The sequence below is a fragment of the Schistocerca gregaria genome, chromosome 4 (genome assembly GCF_023897955.1).
Source record: "Schistocerca gregaria isolate iqSchGreg1 chromosome 4, iqSchGreg1.2, whole genome shotgun sequence".
Lineage (NCBI taxonomy): Eukaryota > Metazoa > Arthropoda > Insecta > Orthoptera > Acrididae > Schistocerca > Schistocerca gregaria.
In genome coordinates this window covers 677,323,196-677,350,273 of record NC_064923.1, presented here as the reverse complement: position 1 = coordinate 677,350,273, position 27,078 = coordinate 677,323,196, and the positions used below count along the sequence as shown (strand labels likewise).

Sequence of the window (27,078 nt, the reverse complement as noted above, 5' to 3'; positions counted from 1 at the left end):
GAAGAATTTATTTTGTGGTGTACAGGTGATCACCAAAGTATTCTGAATAAGGTTTTTTTTTTGTATCCCGCCTGAAAGGCGGCGCCTGGGTCTGCTCCTGTAAACTGAAGGGTAGGCCGAATGTAGGAAGTGAGTAGGAGCAGGAAAAGGTGAAATGCTTCGGTACTAAGTTTAGCTTTACAGAACATTTAATAGAGAGTAGTAGTCAATGACATACTTTGCACTGAAAAGCACGTAGGTGCGAAGCTAGGTAGGCATCAACGCTAAAAGCCACTAGTAGTTGGACAAACTATCATTGAAGTAACTGAAGTGACAGTCTGTAATGACTAGCCCCCTATGAAGTAAAAAAAGGCGCTCGTAGAGCTGCACAGCGCCGGCTAGAGAGTGCTGTCGTCGATGTCGGTGTCGTAGTGCCGACCAAGCAGAGGGCACTTACGTTGTGGCATCATAACTATCGATACCACATGTTTAGTTCGACGAATGTACCCCACATAATTTAGAGCAATTTAGGTAGATACTGGTGTCCGACAGCATGTATTTTACCTCTAAGAAGCACACAGCGACGTACATGAAGAGACGGGTAAAGTCTTCCTTCTAATATTTATATCTTTTATACAGTAGTTGCTTTAAGACGACGTTATTTTTGCAGAATGAACAGTTTATTTCTCTGTTTCAGCTCACATAAATCTGGGAGTACAGACAAATATGAAATAGTTTTCTTAAGCCCTTTGTGATACGCTAGATTGTGGCCTATGTTGTATTTCCAAACACTACATTCGTAGGTGGACCACCATTTAGGCCGTAAGTTGCTCAAAGTGGAAATAAAGCTGAAGCGCAGGCCTACCGCAATGCTTTCACATTCTAGGACATTTCTCAAATATTTTACGACAGGTTTCAATGACAACACCAACAGACGCTGTATCACTTTGATTCTCTTCTCGATAGCTATCGAATGTAGTTATAAAAAGTATAGGGCCCGATTTGAAAATGGTACGTCTTTCACTATCCCCATTGATACCAGCGCTATAAACATTAACTAAACAAAAATATACGTGCCTCTTGAGGCGCTAACATTTCCCGAAAATCGCGTTTCGATGTGAGTAACCGTTCACGAAATAAAAAGGCTGTTACTTCTTACGTGTTACGTGACTCTCTCTGCATTATACGGATATAAAAATATATTATGGAGTAGAGGAGGAGACAATGATTATATATGCACAGTATCAATGCCAAAAGATATATGGCCCATCTTATGTTGTGGAGAAGCAACGTCAATGATAAAAAACAATAAAACTCAAGTGGGTTTAAAAAGTTTTGCCCTAATGACATCATAAAAATGATTGCCTTGTAATAAAATGAAGTATATCACGCTAAATTAAAACGATCACGATTTTAGAATGAGAAAAGTTGTTCTTTGATGTACTTGAAAATTTCAAACTGCATGCTTTTCAAATAAAATTCTAAAAGGAATTATGTGGATTGAATAAAAATCTAACGTGGCTGCAGTCATCTGTGTTGCACACACAACATCCTAATTTCACTAGACACTGTGGGCAGTTTTAGTCTTTCTAGGTCTAGAACCGGTCTAGATCCACCTCCTTTTGGAATCAGAATTTTTCCCGCTGCTACGATGCCTGTATTTTACTTAGGAGTGTGGGCAGAAATCGGTGCCGGAAGTTGCGTGAGCATAACTTCATTTAAATCTATTAAGGTCCTACTAGATCACATTAACAGAGCTGCTTGAAGTCCTTATCCTCTTATCTAACTGCATTTCCGGGACAGAACTCTGCCCACTCTCCTAAGGCACCGCGACAGTGAGAAATATTCCGTAAGGTTGTAACCATAGCCCCCTAGGCCCACAGCGTCTAGTAAAACCAGGACGTCATATGGGCAACAAAGACCAACTTTCAGGCGTGAAATATAGGAAGTGCAAGTTACGGCTAGTAAATGAAAACAAGTAAAGATCAAATTCTTCCTTGTAAATTTCTTTTAGGCAGAAAAAATACTTCCAGATTCTCTTTTCTCATAGCTAACAGCTTCTCCTTTGTTAATGATGCTCTGAGTCACCAAATAATGGAATGATCTTGTGAAAACAGTTACTTACTACTAGTAATTTGTGATTAAATGCATCAATTAGTGTCCAAAACGAAAGGTGAATTGAAAATTAGTAAGTTCACCTATATTACAGATCATACAATTTCGCAGAAATAATGATTTAGTTACAGTTTCGATGCTTCAAGTTTAATCAGTTATGCTTAATGTAACAATTAGCATACACTATAACCATTTTTGCTCTCACACGTAGACGCACAACTGCGCGTGCCTTCGTGATGCGAGCTATCGTTTGGTTGCAGGTTAATCCAGCGACTGAGTGCACTGGTGGGTCCCATCATGCTGGGTCAGTTCCTCGCTGACATGATCACCGTCAGCGTCAGCGCATTCGTCACCACTACTCTGGTAAGATCTGCTACCCACTCAGTGCGTGACAAAGTCCCAAAGTGAGAGTAAAGGGCGCAACAATATATTGCAAGCTCAGATGTGGACACGATTTCATCATTACGCTATCACATAAATTTGTGGTATTTCAACAGTCAGAAATTAGAAACAACAGGAGACGATACTAATGTTTATTTCACAACATATAATCTGCTGAGCAATTATATTATATTAAGTTCTCATGGTTCTTTTAAAAATATTTATTTTCTGATTATTTGAATGAAGTCTGAGCTGTGTAATGGATACGGAACTCGAAGTGTCCTGTTTCGTGTTGTAACTGTAAGTGATGTGCTTATTCTGTATTATTGTTAGCAAAACTTTACACGAATTGATTGGGCAATGCAACTCCCAGTTCCAATAAAGAAATACAGTCACTGCAAAATACATTCAGCCCCTTAGGCAATGAATCATCTGGCCCTGTTCAACTGATAACTTTGATCCCTGTGCACATAGCAAATAAATTAAATTGTCTTACCTCTAAAGCAGTGACGGAGTACCGCGGTATATTCTGCTCTCTCATAAAAAAGTAAATGCTAGCTACAGGCTAAGCAGTGTGCAGTGATGGCCATAATACTTGAAATGCACATGAAATTCATTTCGGTGATAAACAAGAACATTTAAGAAAATCTAAATTCTTTAAAAAATATATGACCGGGACTGGGAGGCAGTACTGCTTATGGTGATTACTAACACTCAGTTTTTTTAGGAAAATTTTACTGATAATTATGTTTGGCTTTTCATGAACATTTCACAATTGAAGTTACGTTACTCACAATTGATTCACAGACAATTAGATTTAACCAGCAAGGATTATCTAACTGCATTAATCCAACATAAATGCAAATTATCAAATTACACACAGCCCCGTAAAAAAAATCTTAAAAGCACTAAAATGAAATATTTAACTATCCTCCTTATCAAAATCGTTTACGTACATTCTGGGGTTACTCAACAATTATAAATTATCAGGAAACTCATTTATATTAACACTGGAAAAACAGAAATGGTAATTATTGAACACCTTTATCTTAGTTGCCTGAAGACTTCTGCTTCCATGTTCAACAATATTGACATACCTACATTAATCTAACTCTTTGTGGCTTCTCACAGCACACCACAGGAAATGTCTAGTCCATCGTCTTTCCATCACAGACAGCAACCTACAACTGAGCGCCCAGCGCTCTCTTGCTCCAACAAAGTATCTTTGGCTCTACGGTGCGCAGTCAGCGATCCGCACTATCGACAATATTCTTATCTTATTCTGGTACCACATACAAGTGTGCCCCAAAAACGCCTTTCACCCATCTTCCTCCCCAGTAGAGCTGTTTGTTCAGATGTTCAAATGTGTGTGAAATCTTACGGGCCTTAACTGCTAAGGTCATCAGTCGCTAAGCTTACACACCTCTTAACCTAAATTATCCTAAGGACAAACACACACACACCCATGCCCGAGGGAGGACTCGAACGTCCTCCGGGACCAGCCGCACAGTCCATGACTGCAGCTGTTTGTATTGAAACGGAATATGAAAATGAGAACTTGTAACAAAGTACCAGTGGACTATTAAGTATTAATATAGTTAGATGAATAACTAAACTTCACACAAAGAAATTCCATACTGGACGAATTCATTAGGTTAAGCTAGTTATACGTATCGCAGGAAGATAAATGTCTGATTACAATACTTCCACAATTTTTATTTATTTGACAACAGTTTTTCAACTTCTTAATTTATCACCTGGTTTTAATTACATTTCACAGACTCAGATAAAAGAACCTTGAAAGTGACAGACATGTCAGATAATACGAAGTATTTGTTATAATAATAATAATAATAATTATTATTATTATTATTTCGTTCTTGAGTGTGAAGACTGGCTTGATGGAGCTCTCCACGCTAGTCTATCTTACGCAAGCCTCTTCAACTCTGTGTAGCTACTGCAAACACATCCATTTGAATCTGTTTGCTGGATACCTAGGTCTCCCTCTAGCCGGCCGCAGTGGCCGAGCGGTTCTAGGCGCTTCAATCTGAAACCACGCGATCGCTACGGTCGCAGGTTCGAATCCTGCCTCGGTCATGGATGTGTGTGATGTCCTTAGGTTAGTTAGGTTTAAGTTGTTCTAAGTTCTAGGGGACTGATGACATCAGATGTTAAGTCGCATAGTGCTCAGAGCCATTTGAACAATTTTTTTGTCTCCCTCTTCAACTTTTATCCGTCGCATTTCCGTCCATTACCAAACTGGCGGTTCCTTGATGCCTCAGAATGTGTGTATCAACTCATCAAGTTGTGCCATAATTATGGCACAATTTTTGGTCAGTCCGCGTCAGTACCTGCTCATTAGTTATTGTACACAGGGTTCGCTACATTAAATTTACCTTCAATGCAAATTTCATTTCCAAAACAAAATTTGTTTTACTTTTGTAATTATCTAATTATGCCATGTGTGCGTAAAGGAAACTTAACGTTAAGTTAATGAAAAGATACGCATCGATACACTGGGGACAGGAAGGTTGCATTCTGGCGGCACTGGATGTCTATTTCACATGACGTTAACAATCTTAAACTTTGTACCTTCTGTATAACTGTATTTCCCATCGTTAGTTTGCAATGGTGTTCACACTCTGTTACCACTGCGTATAAAAAAAGCAAAAATTCGATTGATTGAAAGAAAAGAATGGATGGAAAGAATAGCTGTTTAGCACATTCTCTGTTAGCCTCTCCACGAATCCAATTACATTTCTTACCTATACATTGCTCTGTTATTTACATTTTGTTTGGTGTGGCAGTATGGTATTTATTATTTTCCGCGAATCAATGGTAAATCACAAACAACGATAACGCAAGAGCATAGGCCTCAAATATGTTGAAATCAAGACAAAAGTATGACTACATGCCACGACAGAAAGAACATCTGGAAACACAGTTCTCCACAAGGAATTCATTTTCGCGCTCAGAAGATCAAAGCAGTAACAAAGCATACATTGTAGGTGTGATACTACAGATTCTGCTTAAAAAATGGATGAGAATTAGCTTGCAAGTTTGACACGGCAACAGAATGCAGAGGAGGACTGAACAGTAACGTCTGTCCAGAGAGCATCCCAAATAAGCCCCACAGGTTTGAGACTGGAAGACCTAAGAAGTAAATTGTTTTCTGTACAAGATACTGGTTTACTAAATGAGCCATGTATGTTCGATATTTGTCATTTTATATTTACACTTAAGTACGTATTCTTACTATACTGCAATTACCGCACTGGTACAAGGTCCTACATGATCATCATACACCAACTGTACTGTCCAACGATACTTTCACTTAGGAAGAAGTAAAGGTTTGTGTGCCCACCTAAAGACACATCAATACATGTCAACACTATCATTCTCAAGGGCGTCTCTTTCAAGAATGGATGATAATGGACGATGATGAGGGATGCGGCTTTCCACCAAATGAAAACAGATCTTCTGTCTCTACGTTAAAGAACCATAACTCGTCTGCATTTTGATGACGTTTTTACGTTCAGAATGCAGTCGTTCTCTCTCAGACGAGCGGTTACGGTACGAAAATGACTGGCAATCTCGTACCACCTGCGCACGGTATTGCATTTATGCTGCCACAATCCTTCCACGATAGCAAATATCTTTCAGCGGTAGCGTATTTCTTGGCTATAGTTATCTGAACCTCCTGAGAACCATAACTGCTTACAAGTTGCTACAACGTCTTATGAATAACAGTAGTGCCTCCTGCACTGACGGAAAAAGGAACTGCTACACCAAGAAAGAAACACGCAACAATAACGAAAGTTGTTGGTCTGTTTCTGTATCTGAAAGATGATGTTTATTCAAAGTTCGCACCAGTTACATAAGAGTGGTGCTAGTAGTGCCACTGTGAGGATGCAAATGAGGTTTGCTTTAAATACACGCTGTAGCAGTCGTGAGCGGTATTTACGTTTGAGACTGGACGTAGCCAACTGATGTTAGTGAAGACTATCTTTAAGGCGGCAAAGACGCCATTATCAGTACGTCACTGAAAGCTAGACGTTGTTTCTGCGATATTGCAGAAAGATATGGCACGAATGTAGCCACTGTCCATGATTGTTGGCAGCCATTGTGACGAGAACTTACGGTCACAAGAAGACAGCGCTCCGGACGGCCAAGTGGCACTATCGAGAGGGAAGACCATCGTGTTCAGCGTACGGCTCTGGCGCATCGTACTGCAGCAGTAATTTGAGCTGCAGTTGGCACCGCAGTGACACAACGAACTACTACAAATCCATTACTTTAAGGACAAATCCGAGTCACACACCCTGCAGCGCGCATTCCATTGACCCCAAACCACTGCCATTTCCGACTTCAGTGGTGTCAAGCGAGAGATCAATGGAGGGAGACTGTTGAGTTTTCTGACGAAAGTTCGTTATGCCTCGGTGCCAATGATGGCCGTGTGTTGATTAGAAGTAGGCCAGTTGAGGATCTGCAACCAAGCTATGTGCTGGATACACTAGATCTACACCTGGAGTTATCGCCTGCGGTGCGATTTCATATGAGAGCAGATAGTGGCTATCCCACGCAGCCTGACTGCCAATTTGTACGTCCGTTTGGTGATACGACCCATTGTGCTGCCATTCATGAAGAGTATGCCAGAGACTGTTTCTCAACGGGATAACAATCGCCCACATACCGCTGTTGTAACCCAACATGCTCTGCCCAGTGTCGACATGTTGTTTTGGCCTGCTCGATGACCAGATCTGTCCGCAGTCGAGCACGTATATAGCTTCATAGGTCAAAAACTCCAGCGTCGTCCACAGTGTTAACCGTCCCTGTATAGAGCAAGTGCGTCAGGCATGAAACTCCATCCCACATGACGTCCGGCACCCGTACAACAGACGTTTGCGTGCTTGCATCAAACATTCTGACGGCTACATCTCTTATTAATGTACCAGCAAATCCCATTTGCAATGCCTCACCTCGCGCCTACATTAACCTGTGACCTTGCATTGTAATCACTTGAATACCTGCGCAAATGTATTCAAATGGCTCTGAGCACTATGGGACTCAACATCTGAGGTCGTCAGTACCCCAGAACTTAGAACTACTTAAACCTAACTAACATAAGGACATCACACACTTCCATGCCCGAGGCAGGATTCGAAGCTGCGACCGTAGTGGTCACGTGGTTCCGCACTGAAGCGTCTAGAACCGATCGTCGACACCGGCCGGCGGAAACGTATACCAGAAATTTAATTAATTTAATTATCTCTCGGTGTTGCGATTATTTTTCTCCGGCAGTATATCTGCTCATACAATGAAGGCTTTCACGACCGGATGTTTCAGCTGCTCAGAATTCTTCCGGGTTGTATGGCCGTGGTCCACCGAACTCTCTTATCCCTCACGTTTCGTCCAAAGCTACGTTGGACATCTACCTTGACAAGATTTATCTGTGCTATCACGTGAAATCCAGACCACGACCACTTCCCACGGTATTTAGGATGTTCTTCGACGTCCGACTCGTCAGTCGGTAAGACTCAGTACAACCAGGAGCACCTCCGAAGATGTCCAGCGTAGCTTTGGACCAAACGCCACGGACAGAAGAGTTCCATGGACCACGGCCATGCAACCCGGTAGAATTCTCGGCAATGTATCTGCTGCTGCTGCTCCTCCACAGTGTTCGTCCGGCAAATGACTTCTGGGAACCATTTGACCAATTGCGATACTCCAACAGATGTTTCTCACAATATGTTTCATGGTCACCAGGTGTTTAACAGTGTACCAGATTGGTTAATCAGTTGGTTAATCTAGAACAAGGGAAAGGTTTCAGTTTTGAGTCACCATGCTGCGATTTAAAAAAGCGTGGTAGAGGGAGTAGTTGTGGCATATGGTAGCTGTGACGGCATTCGTCGGTTAACAGCGGACACCTCACTAACAAAAACTGTCTGCGTAGCCCAAGGATCTAAGTTCGAGTTCCAGTCGTATGCGAAATTTCAGTTAGGAAGTTTCACAACAAGACAGACTTCACTGCAGTATGAAAAACCAGCCATAACACTAGACTACTGGAGCCAGTAATAGTATAAACCACCACAGATAAGAAGTGTATGTAGTTATTGAAAACTACATCGTTCAGTTGTCTTTGTTTTTTTGCAGTTTTACTGGGAATAAATTAGTGGATCTGTGACGGTTAAAAGTGCTATGGATACGCATCATATCAAATACTTATGAACATTGTCTATAACTAATTTAGGTGATCTCTTTTGATGAAGACGATATCTCGCCATAAAATCAGCAACCATGCTTTTTTTATTTCTGTAAGAGTTTTTCCTGCAGCGGCAACGATAGTAAATTACTGCAGCGTAAGCTGTGCTGCTGAGTATCGATACATGTAATAGTTTACAGACAACGACGAATTCCTTTGCAGAAGGCTGATTCAGGATGGCTTTTCAAGTACGGCTCCTACCTCTCTGGGATTGCGGAGCAGATGTTCCTCTACTGCTGGTTTGGAGATGAGATCCTAGCTGAGGTATGTAGCTAACAGTCCAGAATATTGTGAGAGTCATGCAGAAACCTTCGACTGTATTGGCGGAGGAAAACTTTCGCCTAGGGTGAGTGAGCTTATATCTATGTCACGTGTTACTCTGCACACAGCAGGTTTTGTGTTATATTTATGTGCAGCGTCGCACATCATTTACATTAGGAAGCAGAACCTAATCTGTTTCAACAGGATACTTAGTGCGATCTTATCTGCGGTTGCAGATTAGGATTCTGACAAAGTTCTAGACACTAATAGTTCACCGCGGTTATAGTGGCGAAGTATCATTCCCCGAACAAACGGAAATTGTATGCACTTTTTAAGCAGAGGCGAGAAAAATATGTTTCTAGACGACATCAAAAAACTGAGAGTATCACATTCACATTTAGTATAACCTACCAACAGATAAATTCCGTAACCTACCAATAATACAATGTGACTAACCGTCTACTAAAAAAATGTGACTCATATACACTCCTGGAAATGGAAAAAAGAACACATTGACACCGGTGTGTCAGACCCACCATACTTGCTCCGGACACTGCGAGAGGGCTGTACAAGCAATGATCACACGCACGGCACAGCGGACACACCAGGAACCGCGGTGTTGGCCGTCGAATGGCGCTAGCTGCGCAGCATTTGTGCACCGCCGCCGTCAATGTCAGCCAGTTTGCCGTGGCATACGGAGCTCCATCGCAGTCTTTAACACTGGTAGCATGCCGCGACAGCGTGGACGTGAACCGTATGTGCAGTTGACGGACTTTGAGCGAGGGCGTATAGTGTGCATGCGGGAGGCCGGGTGGACGTACCGCCGAATTGCTCGACACGTGGGGCGTGAGGTCTCCACAGTACATCGATGTTGTCGCCAGTGGTCGGCGGAAGGAGCACGTGCCCGTCGACCTGGGACCGGGCTGCAGCGACGCACGGATGCACGCCAAGACCGTAGGATCCTACGCAGTGCCGTAGGGGACCGCACCGCCACTTCCCAGCAAATTAGGGACACTGTTGCTCCTGGGGTATCGGCGAGGACCATTCGCAACCGTCTCCATGAAGCTGGGCTACGGTCCCGCACACCGTTAGGCCGTCTTCCGCTCACGCCCCAACATCGTGCAGCCCGCCTCCAGTGGTGTCGCGACAGGCATGAATGGAGGGACGAATGGAGACGTGTCGTCTTCAGCGATGAGAGTCACTTCTGCCGTGGTGCCAATGATGGTCGTATGCGTGTTTGGCGCCGTGCAGGTGAGCGCCACAATCAGGACTGCATACGACCGAGGCACACAGGGCCAACACCCGGCATCATGGTGTGGGGAGCGATCTCCTACACTGGCCGCACACCTCTGGTGATTGTCGAGGGGACACTGAATAGTGCACGGTACATCCAAACCGTCATCGAACCCATCGTTCTACTATTCCTAGACCGGCAAGGGAACTTGTTGTTTCAACAGGACAATGCACGTCCGCATGTATTCCGTGCCACCCAACGTGTTCTAGAAGGTGTAAGTCAACTACCCTGGCCAGCAAGATCTCCGGAACTGTCCCCCATTGAGCATGTTTGGGACTGGACGAAGCGTCGTCTCACGCGGTCTGCACGTCCAGCACGAACGCTGGTCCAACTGAGGCGCCAGGTGGAAATGGCATGGCAAGCCGTTCCACAGGACTACATCCAGCATCTCTACGATCGTCTCCATGGGAGAATAGCAGCCTGCATTGCTGCGAAAGGTGGATATACACTGTACTAGTGCCGACATTGTGCATGCTCTGTTGCCTGTGTCTATGTGCCTGTGGTTCTGTCAGTGTGATCATGTGATGTATCTGACCCCAGGAATGTGCCAATAAAGTTTCCCCTTCCTGGGACAATGAATTCACGGTGTTCTTATTTCAATTTCCAGGAGTGTATAATCCTTCAATAATTAACTAACTTTGAATCTAAACTGGTAAATTTGTGACTAACCTCCTAATAAAAAAATGTGACTCATATACAATCATTCAATAATTAACTAACTGTTAATCTAAACTGGTAAATTTGGACGTCAGCACTGCTGCGTCATGGCCCTAAAATATCATACTGAATAAATTGAAAAATCGTACCTCAATGAAGTCGCCGGATAACGCATATATATCTGCTCCTACACGAATTTTTTCTGGCACAGCCCAGTGCAATGCTGGCCGATAGATTTGTCATGTATAAAAAGAAACAACTGAGTTTTCTTTACGATAATCGGGATGACCATGGATTGGAGAAATTAGTAAATTATTTAAATTGAGATAAATGATAGTCAAAAGTTAATTTTTTTAAGAAAGATTAATATTAAGAGATTTAAAAAAAACATTTACATGGGACTTGATATAACAATAGTACATATGCTCGAGGCTGCTTTTACGTTATACTGCATCGCTCAGGCTCCGCCATCGCTCCCCACGACCGGCCCAGCCAACTCCATACACACGACGGCTAGCTACTGCTAACTCCTTCTGCGACACAGTTCCTACTGCAGTCAACACTACTCTCTGGTCTGAGATTCTTTTATAGCTTACATATCGCAGTCAGCGCGTAAGCAATCCATCGAAATTACATCTGCTCGGGTGCGCTAGCAATAAATTCCTTAGTCATGGACCTCTTACACGGTGTAAAGACAACTATTGTCAGTGAGTGTGACGAATGTAAATACTCTACCATTAGGATGGATTTGTCGTAGCTCTCCATAAAAACACATAGACAGCGAGAAACACTCTCTACAGTCATGAGAGATTCGTTGCGAGCCTCCATTTGTAACTTCCCAATGCAAAGCACATAGTGTCTTGAAGTGATTAGCAAATTCATACTCAAGATGTACTCTTCCCCTATACAGCCAGACAGTATCCTACCAAAGGGCAGTGCCCCATACAGGGAACAGCGCCAGCGCACCGACCAGGCCAGACACCTCCCTTTCATATAAATAAGGTTTACCAGCCAATGATCTTCTTCAGTGCGGATGCACTCACATTACTCAAACTTTTACGGGAATCGGTAGACTGCGAGTAATGACTATAGTGGGTAGGGGCTCTAAAAATGTAGTGCGTGGACAGTAAGCTGGAAATGTGGGTCTCACAGGGAGCGTGCCAGAGATAAGTCCTGCAATTGCACTATCCTCTGTGTCCTCGATAGTTCAGTCAGATAGAGCGTCTGTCATGTAAGCAGGAGATACCAGGTTCGAGTCCTTGTCGGGACACACATCTTCAACTGTACCCGTTGATATTTACCCAACGCCTGTAAGCAGCTAATGGTTTGGATTTCATTGTAATTTCACCTCCATATGAGTTCCCAAGCTACTGCGTGACACCGCTGCACACAGATCGTCACATGGCGCGTACGATCTCAATGGCTCTTATAGCCAGAACTCAACCAAATCTTACTGACGTCCCAAAGACGCTTACATTTGTAGATAACTAGGTACATACATGCATCTTGAATGGAATCTGTGATTTATTAATTTCAGCAGTGATAGTTGGGAGTATAATGGTTCAAATGGCTATGAGCACTATGGGACTCAACTGCTGTGGTCATTAGTCCCCTAGAACTTAGAACTACTTAAACCTAACTAACCTAAGGACATCACATACATCCATGCCCTAGGCAGGATTCGAACCTGCGACCGTAGCAGTCGCACGGTTCCGGACTGCGCGCCTAGAACCGCGAGACCACCGCGGCCGGCGGGAGTATAATGAACAACTTTCAAAGTGATAACGGAATCCTTATTGACTAATTAGCCACTTGAAACAATCTAAGGAGTGAGTTTCGAAACGAGAAAACTGATTCCACCAATCAACTCACAATGTTAATTATGTACCCCGTGGGTCCCGACGCATCTCAGTTTTTCAAATAAAAGCATGGTTCCACAACTGACTAACTTCATAAGCTATATGTTTCTCCAATTTCGGCTGATATCCCATTTTCAAACACCTGAAATTATCAGAATAAAACTATTGTTTAAATATTTATAAGGTTAGGTAAATATATGTAACTATAAGTTCCGCCAACACATAGGTTCGTGCAAATGCGTAGCTCTAAAGATAAAAATACCGATTTGGAGAGATGTTAAATAGCATTTGTCAATTTTTACTAAGGTAGTATTAAAGTTGATAATGACCACAAGCATTACTGTTCAGTGATAATTATCATTTAACATGAGTCAATTTTAGGTATTTCGACACTGTGCAATTTGCACAGGCTTTTGTGGAAAAGAGCTCGCTTCAGTTAGTGTGAGTGTATGTATTCATATAGTTTTTGTATAATATTGTAATTATTTAACTGTTCTGGCAATATGTCGAGTAATCCCAGCTGTTGAAATTGAACTAACACAGTGAAAGATTACAAATCATAATAGACGTGCAAACATGTTTTCATTTAGAAACATCACAAGATATTAATTGTCGTTTTATTTCGTCCATTGTGCTTTCAGAGCGAGCGCCTGCAGGTATCTGTGTACAGCTGCGACTGGACTGGAGGATCCCAGCGTTTCCTCAGGGAGCTGCGGATCTTCCAGTGCCGCACGCTGCGCCCCCTTCTGCTCACCGCCAGCAAGTTTTACACCATCACCAGGGAGACATTCCTACTGGTGAGCCACATAACGCATCTGTGGTTTAATGGATAACTCATACTTAAATGCATTTCAATGAGGTGGAATGCAGACCTGCTTAAGGTGATATACAAGTAAATGCGCAATCTGTGTAACTCACGTAGTCCACCCCAGTACAAATTCCAGATGCCGATAACGTGTGACCGTTAAAGAGGGAGGGTGGTCTTTCTGTGAGATAAAATACACTCCTGGAAATTGAAATAAGAACACCGTGAATTCATTGTCCCAGGAAGGGGAAACTTATTGGCACATTCCTGGGGTCAGATACATCACATGATCACACTGACAGAACCACAGGCACATAGACACAGGCAACAGAGCATGCACAATGTCGGCACTAGTACAGTGTATTTCCACCTTTCGCAGCAATGCAGGCTGCTATTCTCCCATGGAGACGATCGTACAGATGCTGGATGTAGTCCTGTGGAACGGCTTGCCGTGCCATTTCCACCTGGCGCCTCACTTGGACCAGCGTTCCTGCTGGACGTGCAGACAGCGTGAGACGACGCTTCATCCAGTCCCAAACATGCTCAATGGGGGACAGATCCGGAGATCTTGCCGGCCAGGGTAGTTGACTTACACCTTCTAGAGCACGTTGGGTGGCACGGGATACATGTGGACGTGCATTGTCCTGTTGGAACAGCAAGTTCCCTTGCCGGTCTAGGAATGGTTCGATGACGGTTTGGATGTACCATGCACTATTCAGAGTCCCCTCGACGATCACCAGAGGTGTACGGCCAGTGTAGGAGATCGCTCCCCACACCATAATGACGGGCGTTGGCCCTGTGTGCCTCGGTCATATGCAGTCCTGATTGTGGCGCTCACCTGCACGGCGCCAAACACGCATACGACCATCATCGGCACCAAGGCAGAAGCGACTCTCATCGCTGAAGACGACACGTCTCCATTCGTCCCTCCATTCACGCCTGTCGCGACACCACTGGAGGCGGGCTGCACGATGTTGGGGCGTGAGCGGAAGACGGCCTAACGGTGTGCGGGACCGTAGCCCAGCTTCATGGAGACGGTTGCGAATGGTCCTCGCCGGTACCTCAGGAGCAACAGTGTCCCTAATTTGCTGGGAAGTGGCGGTGCGGTCCCCTACGGCACTGCGTAGGATCCTACGGTCTTGGCGTGCATCCGTGCGTCGCTGCGGTCCGGTCTCAGGTCGACGGGCACGTGCACCTTCCGCTGACAGCTGGCAACAACATCGATGTACTGTGGAGACCTCACGCCCCACGTGTTGAGCAATTCGGCGGTACGTCCACCCGGCCTCCAGCATGCCCACTATACGCCCTCGCTCAAAGTCCGTCAACTGCACATACGGTTCACGTCCACGCTGTCGCGGCATGCTACCAGTGTTAAAGACTGCGATGGAGCTCCGTATGCCACGGCAAACTGTCTGACACTGACGGCGGCGGTGCACAAATGCTGCGCAGCTAGCGCCATTCGACGGCCAACACCGCGGTTCCTGGTGTTTCCGCTGTGCCGTGCGTGTGATCATTGCTTGTACAGCCCTCTCGCAGTGTCCGGAGCAAGTATGGTGGGTCTGACACACCGGTGTCAATGTGTTCTTTTTCCATTTCCAGGAGTGTATGTCGTGATGTCAAGTGCAGCAGTCAGCCACAGTAGTTCGGCCTGAGTTTAGCGCTGGTTACGGTAGGTGTTTCTGATAGAAGCTTCCAATATATTATGATCACCTCAGCTTTGTGTGAAGCTGGTGCTTTGTGAGAGACGAAAGTGTCGCAGAAATGCGAGTGCCGATTGTTACGATTCTAATGGTTAAAATATAGCTTTGCTGCAAATGCACGAAATCAGTTTCATACACTTTTCATGAATGTACGATTGTTCGAACAGCTAACTAGTTACTGCAATATAGAATACTTGAATGATGCAGTACCCACCAAAGCAGCTGCTCAAGGACAGTTCAGTGTATGGAATACATTTTGTTGAGTCCATTGGTCGACTTCTCATGTAGAGGTGCTAAATTTTCTTATAAAAACACTTCAAAGAGTTAGATTTCATTGTTACAGTGTTCAATAGAGATAATAAGCTATTGGTGTCCGATAATATTTTCCACTTAAAGTCAACAATTAAATCAGAGGGTAGATGAACATCTGAAACTTCACGACTGACGGTAACAATTTACATGGAATATTTCATTAAGGATATGAAAGCTTCCAACCGAATGTTACTTTGTACGATCAGCAGATCTGAGCCATGCAGCTCATTTTCATTTGCCGCGAAAGGAAGAACCTGCTTTCTGTGTCAGGATATGCTGAAATGCGCTACACAAGTTTTTAATTGCTTAATTAATTATGTGAAGATAATCGCATTCGGGGCCCTTATTATCAGCAAACTTAATTTATTTTCCTCTTAAATGCATTTCAACTCAATGTGTTTACCATAAAAAATCCTAGGCTTGTAAGAATCTTTCTCCATCTATCATGTACAGCTACTAGGTTTGGGTGGTATCCCACTGATTACATCCATTAAACCCCCTAAGCTACTGTTTACATACGTATATATGAGTGTTAAGGGGACAGAGGTGAAGAACGCTTGACCTTGTACGTCGAGATTCTCCTAAGCGGCGTTCTTTGGTGTACTGCAGATGACATAACAATTCGCTCTGTCGATTAGTGACTACATTAGAGACTTTATTAGTAGATGATTGGTTCCTCATTTGCCACAACAAACTTAGCAAGAGAATACTTTCATATACTGTACAATTTTACATCCTCTCATCTACACAACGTACTCTTAATTTTTTTATGTGTATCGAATGCATCCGTTTTTTATCGTTTATAGAGTTTTTGAAATGAAACGTGATTATTAAGAAATTATGGATTTTGAAATGAACCGGATTGCACGAAACAATACATTTTCCTGTTACGTTATTTGTCCAAAAGTTTCGGAATAACCACATCCTTTACTTTAAGGATTTCAAAGTTTTGAGATTACCTTGTTATTATAAACTGTCTGTATTTTTAGAATTCCTAGAAATTATTTTAGTTTTTCAGATAATTTTATAATCTCACCTACATTAAGTAGTTCTTCAAGTCCAGTTGTTTGCATTACAAGTAGAGCGCCAACAATGGGGCATATTTGTTAATATGACTGTCGACATCAGTTTAAAAATATTTACGTAATTTAGTCGCATCATCTACAAATTGTAAGAGTACTTACCTTCTCATGAAATATCGAATACACCGACTGACACAGTTTACGTCTATATAAAGTACTGTTCTACCTGCATAAAAGAGAAAGACGAATGTCATGTAAGTTTTTATATGAAAGTCGGTCTTTCTTTATCGAAATGTTGTTTTTAAATCATAGCCCAGCTGGATTTGAAATAACAGAGATCATCTGACATACTTAAAAAGATTAAACTGCTGTGTAGAAACTAGTTGCAGAATAAGATAACAATTAATATAAATATTTTGATGAGATATGAATGTTTTTCATATAATTTTGCGAATCCATGACGCACAAAGTCAAGACGAAGTTTATCACATTTAGGTCCCTCAGACGTAATTTAAATAACATTCATTGAAACTTCCTGGCAGATTAAAACTGTGTGCCCGACCGAGATTCGAACTCGGGACCTTTGCCTTTCGCGGGCAAGTGCTCTACCAACTGAGCTACCGAAGCACGACTCACGTCTGGTACTCACAGCTGTACTTCTGCCAGTATCCGTCTCCTACCTTCCAAACTTTACAGAAGCTCTTCTGCGAACCTTGCAGAACTAGCACTCCTGAAAGAAAGGATATTGCGGAGACATGGCCTAGCCACAGCCTGGGGGATGTTTCCAGAATGAGATTTTCACTCTGCAGCGGAGTGTGCGCTGATATGTAACTTCCTGGCAGATTAAAACTGTGTGCCCGACCGAGACTCGAACTTGCCCGCGAAAGGCAAAGGTCCCGAGTTCGAGTCTCGGTCGGGCACACAGTTTTAATCTGCCAGGAAGTTTCATATCAGTGCACACTCCGCTGCAGAGTGAAAATCTCATTCTGGAAACATCCCCCAGGCTGTGGCTAGGCCATGTCTCCGCAATATCCTTTCTTTCAGGAGTGCTACTTCTGCAAGGTTCGCAGAAGAGCTTCTTTAAAGTTTGGAAGGTAGGAGACGGATGCTGGCAGAAGTAAAGCTGTGAATACCGGACGTGAGTCGTGCTTCGGTAGCTCAGTTGGTAGAGCACTTGCCCGCGAAAGGCAAAGGTCCCGAGTTCGAGTCTCGGTCGGGCACACAGTTTTAATCTGCCAGGAAGTTTCATATCAGCGCACACTCCGCTGCAGAGTGAAAATCTCATTCTGGGAACATTCATTGAAATTCTCAGGGTATACGTATGGAACTACTGGAAACCACTCACAAACCCGTCTTAACTGATTATCAACCTGAGCGACGTTGCTTGTGCTCATCGCCTGAGTTGCCTGTGACTACAAAGAAAACTGTCACCCGTTGTTTAGTTTATAAATCTGTTTCACTAGTATACTCCTTGTAAATTTGAATCTAATATCAGAAATCAATCATTTTATTACGAACAGTATTAAGTTTAGGAAGTTTATGAATTTCTAATACGTCGATGCACTAATTGTCGAAAGGGAAATCTTAGCGTATTTTTTCCGTCATCAGTTCGATGAGTCGTTTACTTCTGTGTTCCAGCTTCTTATATTTAACTTTCAATATTAGTACGTATAGTTCACTCAACATTATGAAAAATCAGAATGAATGAGATGGCGCAGTGATGAGAAACTGGATTTGTTTTCAGGAGGATCAAGGTTAGTGTCTCCCTTCATCCATCCTGGTTTGATTTTTCTGTGATTCCCTTATATCGCCTTAGGCGAATTCTGTGCTGATTTTTTCAAAAGATCATTGCACCTTCCCTTCCCCACCCTTCCTCAATCCGAACTTGTCCTCCGTCACTGTTGAGCTTCTTGTCGGAGGGCCGTTAAAATCTAACCTTCCTTTTTATTATTTCGACCCTAGTTTTTTGTGCATTCAGTTTGTTGTCCGTCTTGCAAATATTTAGCTCTGCTGATGACTACAGCTTCTAGTTTACTATTCCTAATATCTTAGCCTATTGTGATGCACACATTGCGACCATACCACGGACTTTTGCTGACGCTGTGGTGGTGCCAAAATTAAAGTCAGTCGGTTAACCTTTCATGTAGAAATAAGCTCTAAGCCCCCACGCGCTAATGCACGAAAATATCACCCACAAACAACCCAACACAATGCAGCAGTGGTCCCCCGTAGGATATGGTTGGACGTAACAATGTTGTTGCGTTTTGTGACCAAGGTGACCGACTCACACCTACTGCAATGTACCCAAAATATTTTTTAAATAAATGCAGGCTGGAATTAGCTGAATTAGCTGAATTTAGCTAAGTTTTTTGTAACTGAATTTGATTGCCTTTCAGATTTACATGAAAAATTAAAAAATTAAAGAATGTAATTCATAGTTTATTCTTGGAGAGTCACAGTCCGATCGAGGGTTTTGTATATCAGTGAAGGCTATAACTTAATTCACGATAAATACCATGAGATTTCCTCAAAAATATCATTAAAGTCACACAGCACTAGTTCAAACTATAAGTCTCCTACTGACTTCCCACTAAAACAGCCTACAATTGATATTCCACTCGAGCTTGCCCTACGCGAAATCGACACATCATGAAATTCTCTAAGTCCACTTAGTAAGTTACTTACTTTCATGTTCCAAGGGATCATTTTGCACGACAGAACATCATGATGTGGAACGAGTCATTTTATATTCATATTGTAAATTAATTTTTGCATCTATTTAAACTGTACTTTGCAGACTGCACACTTAGAATAAATCCGCACACGCAAACAGAAAAGCAACTCGCTAGCTCCTAGGAACGACCCCGCATGAAATTCTCTAGGTTCAAAGTTCGGGACTTAGAATAATTCAACGCTTACGAACAGCGGCTGTGTTGCCACTCATCAAACACAACTTACAGAGATTGCCAAGAAGCCACATGTATATCGAACTCCTCGTTTAAAGGTGGCTGCCGCCCTTGTAAACCCTCGGTCTACAACCGCTGAAGTCAAATCAACAACTTAGCAAGACAATTGCTGAAATTCATAATTTACACATTTAACATACATATTATCCATCAGTATATCAGTTTACAAGGCAATTTTCCGAGATATTACATAGCAGTTCATTTTCTTTTACTTGTCATAGATTCTCTATAAATAACATTTCTCTGTGGCTGTTATCAGTTTTTCAGGTTTGTAAGAGTGAATATTAATAATTAATTTAGACCATACATTACAATAATTTTTTACTCATTTGTAGTTTATAGCACTGCCACTGTTTTAGTATTTTTATACTTATTTACCTAGGAAAACCGTTATTATTGCGCGAAATGCACATTTCGGCCTGTCATTTTAAAATGTGTGCAGTTTCAATGAGTCTTCTAAGACTGTCCGATATAACTCATACAACTCAACGAGAAGTATCCATAGACATGTTCTGTGCCATAACTGCATAATGTGTTTCCGAGATACACTACTGGAAATGGAAAAAAGAACACATTGACACCGGTGTGTCAGATCCACCATACTTGCTCCGGACACTGCGAGAGGGCTGTACAAGCAATGATCACACGCACGGCACAGCGGACACACCAGGAACCGCGGTGTTGGCCGTCGAATGGCGCTAGCTGCGCAGCATTTGTGCACCGCCGCCGTCAGTATCAGCCAGTTTGCCGTGGCATACGGAGCTCCATCGCAGTCTTTAACACTGATAGCATGCCGCGACAGCGTGGACGTGAACCGTATGTGCAGTTGACGGACTTTGAGCGAGGGCGTATAGTGGGCATGCGGGAGGCCGGGTGGACGTACCGCCGAATTGCTCAACACGTGGGGCGTGAGGTCTCCACAGTACATCGATGTTGTCGCCAGTGGTCGGCGGAAGGTGCACGTGCCCGTCGACCTGGGACCGGACCGCAGCGACGCACGGATACACGCCAAGACCGTAGGATCCTACGCAGTGCCGTAGGGGACCGCACCGCCACTTCCCAGCAAATTAGGGACACTGTTGCTCCTGAGGTACCGGCGAGGACCATTCGCAACCGTCTCCATGAAGCTGGGCTACGGTCCCGCACACCGTTAGGCCGTCTTCCGCTCACGCCCCAACATCGTGCAGCCCGCCTCCAGTGGTGTCGCGACAGGCGTGATTGGAGGGACGAATGGAGACGTGTCGTCTTCAGCGATGAGAGTCGCTTCTGCCTTGGTGCCAATGATGGTCTTATGCGTGTTTGGCGCCGTGCAGGTGAGCGCCACAATCAGGACTGCATACGACCGAGGCACACAGGGCCAACACCCGGCATCATGGTGTGGGGAGCGATCTCCTACACTGGCCGTACACATCTGGTGATCGTCGAGGGGACACTGAATAGTGCACGGTACATCCAAACCGTCATCGAACTCATATTTCTACCATTCCCAGACCGGCAAGGGAACTTGCTGTTCCAACAGGACAATGCACGTCCGCATGTATCCCGTGCCACCCAACGTGCTCTAGAAGGTGTAAGTCAACTACCCTGGCCAGCAAGATCTCCGGATCTGTCCCCCATTGAGCATGTTTGGGACTGGATGAAGCGTCGTCTCACGCGGTCTGCACGTCCAGCACGAACGCTGGTCCAACTGAGGCGCCAGCTGCAAATGGCATGGCAAGCCGTTCCACAGGACTACATCCAGCATCTCTACGATCGTCTCCATGGGAGAATAGCAGCCTGCATTGCTGCGAAAGGTGGATATACACTGTACTAGTGCCGACATTGTGCATGCTCTGTTGCCTGTGTCTATGTGCCTGTGGTTCTGTCAGTGTGATCATGTGATGTATCTGACCCCAGGAATGTGTCAATAAAGTTTCTCCTTCCTGGGACAATGAATTCACGGTGTTCTTATTTCAATTTCCAGGAGTGTATTTCCTTTTATAGTACAGAAACTACAAAATACTTAATTTGCAATAACTTCCAAATTAATGCAGGTATTGAGAGCATGTTCTCACCCCCATAATAATCTTTTTTTTCTTCCTAGGGTGAGCCTAGTAGCTCCTTAATGACACATATTAATCGATAGTTATTAATTTTGAATAAGTTTATTTTTCACATAGCTGCGCAATGCCTCCATGAGGTCACTATTGCCCCCCTTCAAATGCCCGGTTTTTTCCCGTAGTGCCCAGCGTTTCCCTCCTTGGGCTTTCAAGCCTCAAAGACTCCGCCATCTGTGGAGAGAAGTGTGAACTGGTACCACACATGCTCCTGTGAAACCGATCTTAGCTGTCAAAACACGCAGGTCTCGATCATAACCCCGTCTATGGCATTCGCGGTCGCGTGTTCACTCTGAAATCAGAGTCTCTCACCTCCCCCATGGGCTGTTTACTTGCAAAATCACATGGCATAAATCTATATTCTAAATGTCCTTTACATATTTCTGAAAGGTCTGCATCATTAGTGAAATACGTTATTGTTATCTGTCCTCCCTCTCACATACGAGATATTTTTTGCAACATGCTTGTTTCATCTTTATAGTCCTATAATGTATAACAGAATATACCACCACGTCAGGCACACATGTAGCTGTAAATGATGGAATAAAATTTGAATTACTTATTAAATACGATGACACTCATGTCACCGACACAGCTGCATTTGAAAAGGGCCTAAAGCCGAAACTGGCCAGTACTATAGTGTGACAAATGATGTAAAACGGTTTATCTGCTTAAAAATGCTTATGACAGCCTACTGTGGACAAAAAAAAAATGGTTTTAGCGCTCATAATTTATATTATTTTTCACTGAATCATTAATTGTTAACATATTTCACTTTTTAATTCTTTCAGCTAATTCTTTCCTTACAAGCTAGACTTCAAAGACTGTTGTTCTCAACGAGTCATAAAAAGCTGCTTTAGAACTCCAGACAATGTATACTTTGAAAGACTTGAAGGGAAAAGTTCGACTAGAGGAGCAGAAGTTTCTTATTGTCAATTTATTAGTCAGTTACTGTTAGATTCACCAGTTCAAATTATTGTATTTATATGGTGTCACTGATACCTTATTAACCATTGTGTGAACCAGTTGACGAAATCTGAAGATGGAACACCTAGAAGTCAGGCAATGGTTGTAACCTAAATAGCATAATATGCTGATCTAATTATTCATATTCACATTGTTCGTTTGTACTTGTGCGCTTGCTTGTGCGTTTATGCATATCTACGTGAAAATGTGCATGTGTAAGTGTGTTTCTGCATTTTTGTGTTAGTATTTGCATGAAAGTTTGTTTGTGCATGGGTGTTTTGTGTGTGTGTGTGTGTGTGTGTGTGTGTGTGTATCAAAGGATTTTTGTGGGGATAGTGGAGATAAATGTATCTCATGCTTGATATTTTTTCCTCACTGGACTTAATTAAAATAGATCTTCATCTCTGTTACAGTTGATAAATGCGTCATACTCCTACTTCGCACTGCTGAATCAGCTGAATTCAAATTAGTCAACGTCCTGGAGCATTCACCTAAGATAGAAGCAAAATTAATTCTAGTGCAAAGTTGACTCATTAGTGTATCTGTAATAGTAAATACATTTAAAACTTTACATGTGCTCTAGGATATTACTGTAGGTGTGTTCAAGAATATTACCCCTATTCCTCTTACCTGGCTCACTATCCTTACAAACAAATAACTTACGAAATTTTAAGATCTATTACAAAATAGGGTTACTTATACAAAACATGCATGTTGACTTTTCCAGGTCCTAGGTTTTTTTTGAGCAGATAGATGTTTACTCTGCTTTAAATTATGGAGAATTTAAACAATTGGTAAGTAGATACAGTATTTATAGAATCAATGTACTGAAAGAGACTCACTTGCTATAACAAAACAGAGAAATATATTCTCAGTTCGGGACTCGCGTTCACAGATTGAAGGATTTAAAAAAAATGTAAATCACACGTTTAACTCGAGAGAAAAAAAGGTGAATACGTCAATCTGTATCATCGTGTACTTTGTAGAATTGCCTCTGTTCATAATGGGCGCTGTGCTTAAAGCTGAGTACCAACAAGATGAATGTGCCTCGGTAAAAGAAAAAATTACTGGCAAGAGACTATTAGATGCTCCTCGTGCTGATGATACATCATCATTTAACACAGAAAGAACGGAGTATAGCGATACAGATACTATAGACAGCACCTCCGAAGAAAACATGCTAACTAACCCAAATACAAATAAGCTAAACCTATACTCTTATAATTAATACTAGAACATAAACCTTCACATAGCAGAAAACCGATGGAAAGTAAAACAGGTATAAATATGGTATATTAAGCTAACAAAATCTTCAGACTAGTATACAAAAACCAGGTTGATTACAATTTAAATGGACGAGTAACTCTTCGAGTCTACTGCTTTCTGCCTCATAAACCTACCAAAAATGTTGCTCAATAGCACTTACTGAATACGCACTTTATATATTTGGAGGATCTGCATACATGATGGTTTTAGTGGTTACTGTAAAGTGAATTATTTGTCATTACCACTACCAATTTTCTAGTTGAGATAGTACAACTAGTTACTTGTTACGAATAAATGTATTTATGTTTTACTGTAACGTTAGAAACGATTAACATTCATTAGCTTTTTAATATACATAGGTTTTGCCAAGCCATCCGCGCACCTTGGTGAACCATAGTGATCATACCATATTCTCACACGTATTACTCGATTTATTGAATGTGAAGGATGCGTTGCAGTAAAGGTAAATAAGTACAGTTCTCTGTTTTATCGTACGATCTCCTTATTAATATTACATGATTTGTAGAATGTGAAGGATGTGGTGCAGTAAAAGTAAATAAATGCAGTTCTCTGTTTGAGAAGTCACTTCACCATGAACCACTTCTTGTGAAAGCGCCAATCTCACTTCATTGACTAAATTCAGAATATAGCGTTCCGAATACAACACGTTATAACAGTGTTAACTAGATTTAGGGGACGGTAACGACAAGAAAGAAGGACAATAAATAATGGAAAGCTGCTTAACAAACTAGTAAACGTAGTGGCACAGGAAGAACATTGCAATTTACCGACGAAAAATAACTGTCGAGTTAACAACTATATATATAGTTATAAACATTACCGTCAATTAATACTTCATTAGGATGATACTGTACATTCTATAATCCACCATCAAAAACATATATTCTATGGATGAATACTGTAAAGCACAAAAGGAATAGAAGTTTTTAAACGGCCAGTGTTCTGCACACTTAATTATTAAGGAACGGAAGCAGACTAAGATAAACCCAATGTCGATTGTAATTGAAGAATGCGCAGGACCAAATTTATTTCAATTGAAACAACATGATCAGATCATAAAATTAGAAATCATCATTCATCACTTGAGTAAACAGTAATCATCCACCTTTCAATTGTGGCATTTTAGAAGATATGCAGAACTAATTACTCTCAGTTTCATAAATTTGTAAATGCCTTTTCTAAAGCACTTTCTTTGGAGTAATCTGAATGCAGTGTTTCGGTTGGTAACAGGGATGAACGCTGGAGAATTTGGAGGCCGTACATAGCAGCGCCATTTAGTAGAAGGGCTTTTATTGTTATTATCTGACGTAAGTGGTGACAAATTTATTATGCTCTGCAGCTAGAAAAGCTAATTTACATTGTATCTTTTAACCATAATAAATGCACTTGAATTTGAAACATACGATTTGCACCAAATAAGAGGATTACTTTCGCCACCTGTAGAAATGTAAATAAAATATTTTGTTGTTGTCTCTATTTGCGCAAAATTATCCGTCATGTATCACTAGACTCATTGTGGTTACATTTTACAGTATTTACTCCCCGTACATAAGATTAAAAAGAAACCAATAGTGCACCAATTACTTTAATTACTATGTCAAGGCACCTCTTTTGGGTGTCAGTAGTTAGTTTAAAACAATATAATTGGAAGATGCACTCTAACTGTGGAGCTTTAATGAATGGCATTACTTCTGAGCGATCAGTCTGTATAGCCACCTGCTATGTGACCTCCATGTTCTGCCTTGGAGTAAAAAGCACTCTATGAAGCTACAGTGGCCAAGTACGTTCAAATGGCCCAAGTTCCTCTTGGTAAAGGGCGTTGTTTTCATAGAGGCCCAAAGTATAAGCGAACCACGTTTGACTTCAATTCTAACATTAAAGTGTCTGATAATAGGAGACCTCTCCCTATTACTTTTAAAATTTGATGTGGTCATGTCTGTCCTTACTTAGCTTAAAGACACATAAGTTGGCCAAATACGCTTTTTTCTGGGAAGCCTTGTGATGGCTACTTTCGGTACCATCGAAACAAGAGTTCAGTCTGTGAAGCCTGGAAAATAAAATTTCAAATGGTTATTATAAGAAGAACAGCTCCACAAATGGAACAAAAACACAGCATGTGGAACAACATGCAAGGAACCTGCCACTAAAGATGTCCTTCAAAGAATAAAAGCGAAACGCATGTGGCACTAAAATTGTGTTTCATTCAGCTGTAATCAGATGTTTCAAAAGTAAACATTATCAACATACCATTACAAGCAACTGAGGGAGACAGGGCTGGGCTACAAAAGTTCGGCAACATCAATTTAAAATTTTTTATCGTCAGTCATATGGGATTATTTTTTGGGGTAATCAAGACAAGCTAAAGTTTTCCAGGCACAAAAACGTGCAATAAGAGTTGTATGTGGTGTGAACTCAAGAACATCCTGCAGAAGCCTGTTCAGGGAAATAGGGATACTAACTAATGCTTCCCAATATATTTATTCCTTAATGAAATTTGTCATTAAAATATATCACTTTTTCAAACCAACACCTAAATTCGTGGAATCAATACTAGAAACAAGAATAATTTTCATAGGAATTCAAAGTAACTTACTCCTGTACAAAAAGGTGTGCATTATTCAGGAACACACATTTCCAATTTTAAATTCGGTGCATTAATTCGATCTTAGTAATTGAGTGTTTGTAAAATGATTCTTTCATATAGTGTTCATTAATGTTAGAATGCCAGATTTTTCTTTTTATATCACCTATGCCTGACACAATTTGCATTGCAAACAGAGATTTGTTAAGACGATTCAGCAGTTCTGTTGTGTGCTCCTCCCAGTTGAATTTATTGTCAAGCTGTAACCCCAAAAATTTAACCCTGTCCAATTCTTCGATATTCTTGTCATCGTATGTTAGACATATACTCGTGGGACACCCCTTACAAGTTCTGAAGTGCATGCACTGTGTTTTTTTAAAGTTTAGTGACAAGAATTGGCTAGGAACCAGTGATTAACGTCCACAAATATTTCATTTGCCGATCTTTCTAAGACTACACTTGGTTTGCTATTTATTGCAATGTTTATATCATCGGCAAACAAAACGATCTTGACATCTAGTAATGTTACTGATGA

At 42.1% G+C, this 27,078-nt stretch overlaps 1 protein-coding gene and 2 non-coding genes across 3 annotated transcripts in view; 2 read left to right on the top strand and 1 right to left on the bottom strand.

The window, feature by feature from the left end:
- Positions 1–23,187, top strand: part of LOC126267867 (odorant receptor 2a-like) — a 79,123-nt gene extending 55,936 nt beyond the window's left edge. Inside the window, exons 6-9 of the mRNA XM_049973176.1 lie at positions 2,355–2,457; positions 8,900–9,001; positions 13,450–13,605; positions 23,089–23,187. Of these exons, the coding sequence (XP_049829133.1) occupies positions 2,355–2,457; positions 8,900–9,001; positions 13,450–13,605; positions 23,089–23,145 (418 nt within the window). The 3' untranslated portion in view covers positions 23,146–23,187. The remainder of the gene's footprint in view (positions 1–2,354; positions 2,458–8,899; positions 9,002–13,449; positions 13,606–23,088) is intronic.
- On the bottom strand, positions 17,201–17,275 carry Trnas-cga (transfer RNA serine (anticodon CGA)). Its single transcript has one exon. It is a non-coding gene; the product is annotated as a tRNA-Ser (tRNA).
- On the top strand, positions 17,794–17,868 carry Trnas-cga (transfer RNA serine (anticodon CGA)). The gene has a single exon. It is a non-coding gene; the product is annotated as a tRNA-Ser (tRNA).
- Positions 23,188–27,078: the final 3,891 nt, after the last annotated feature.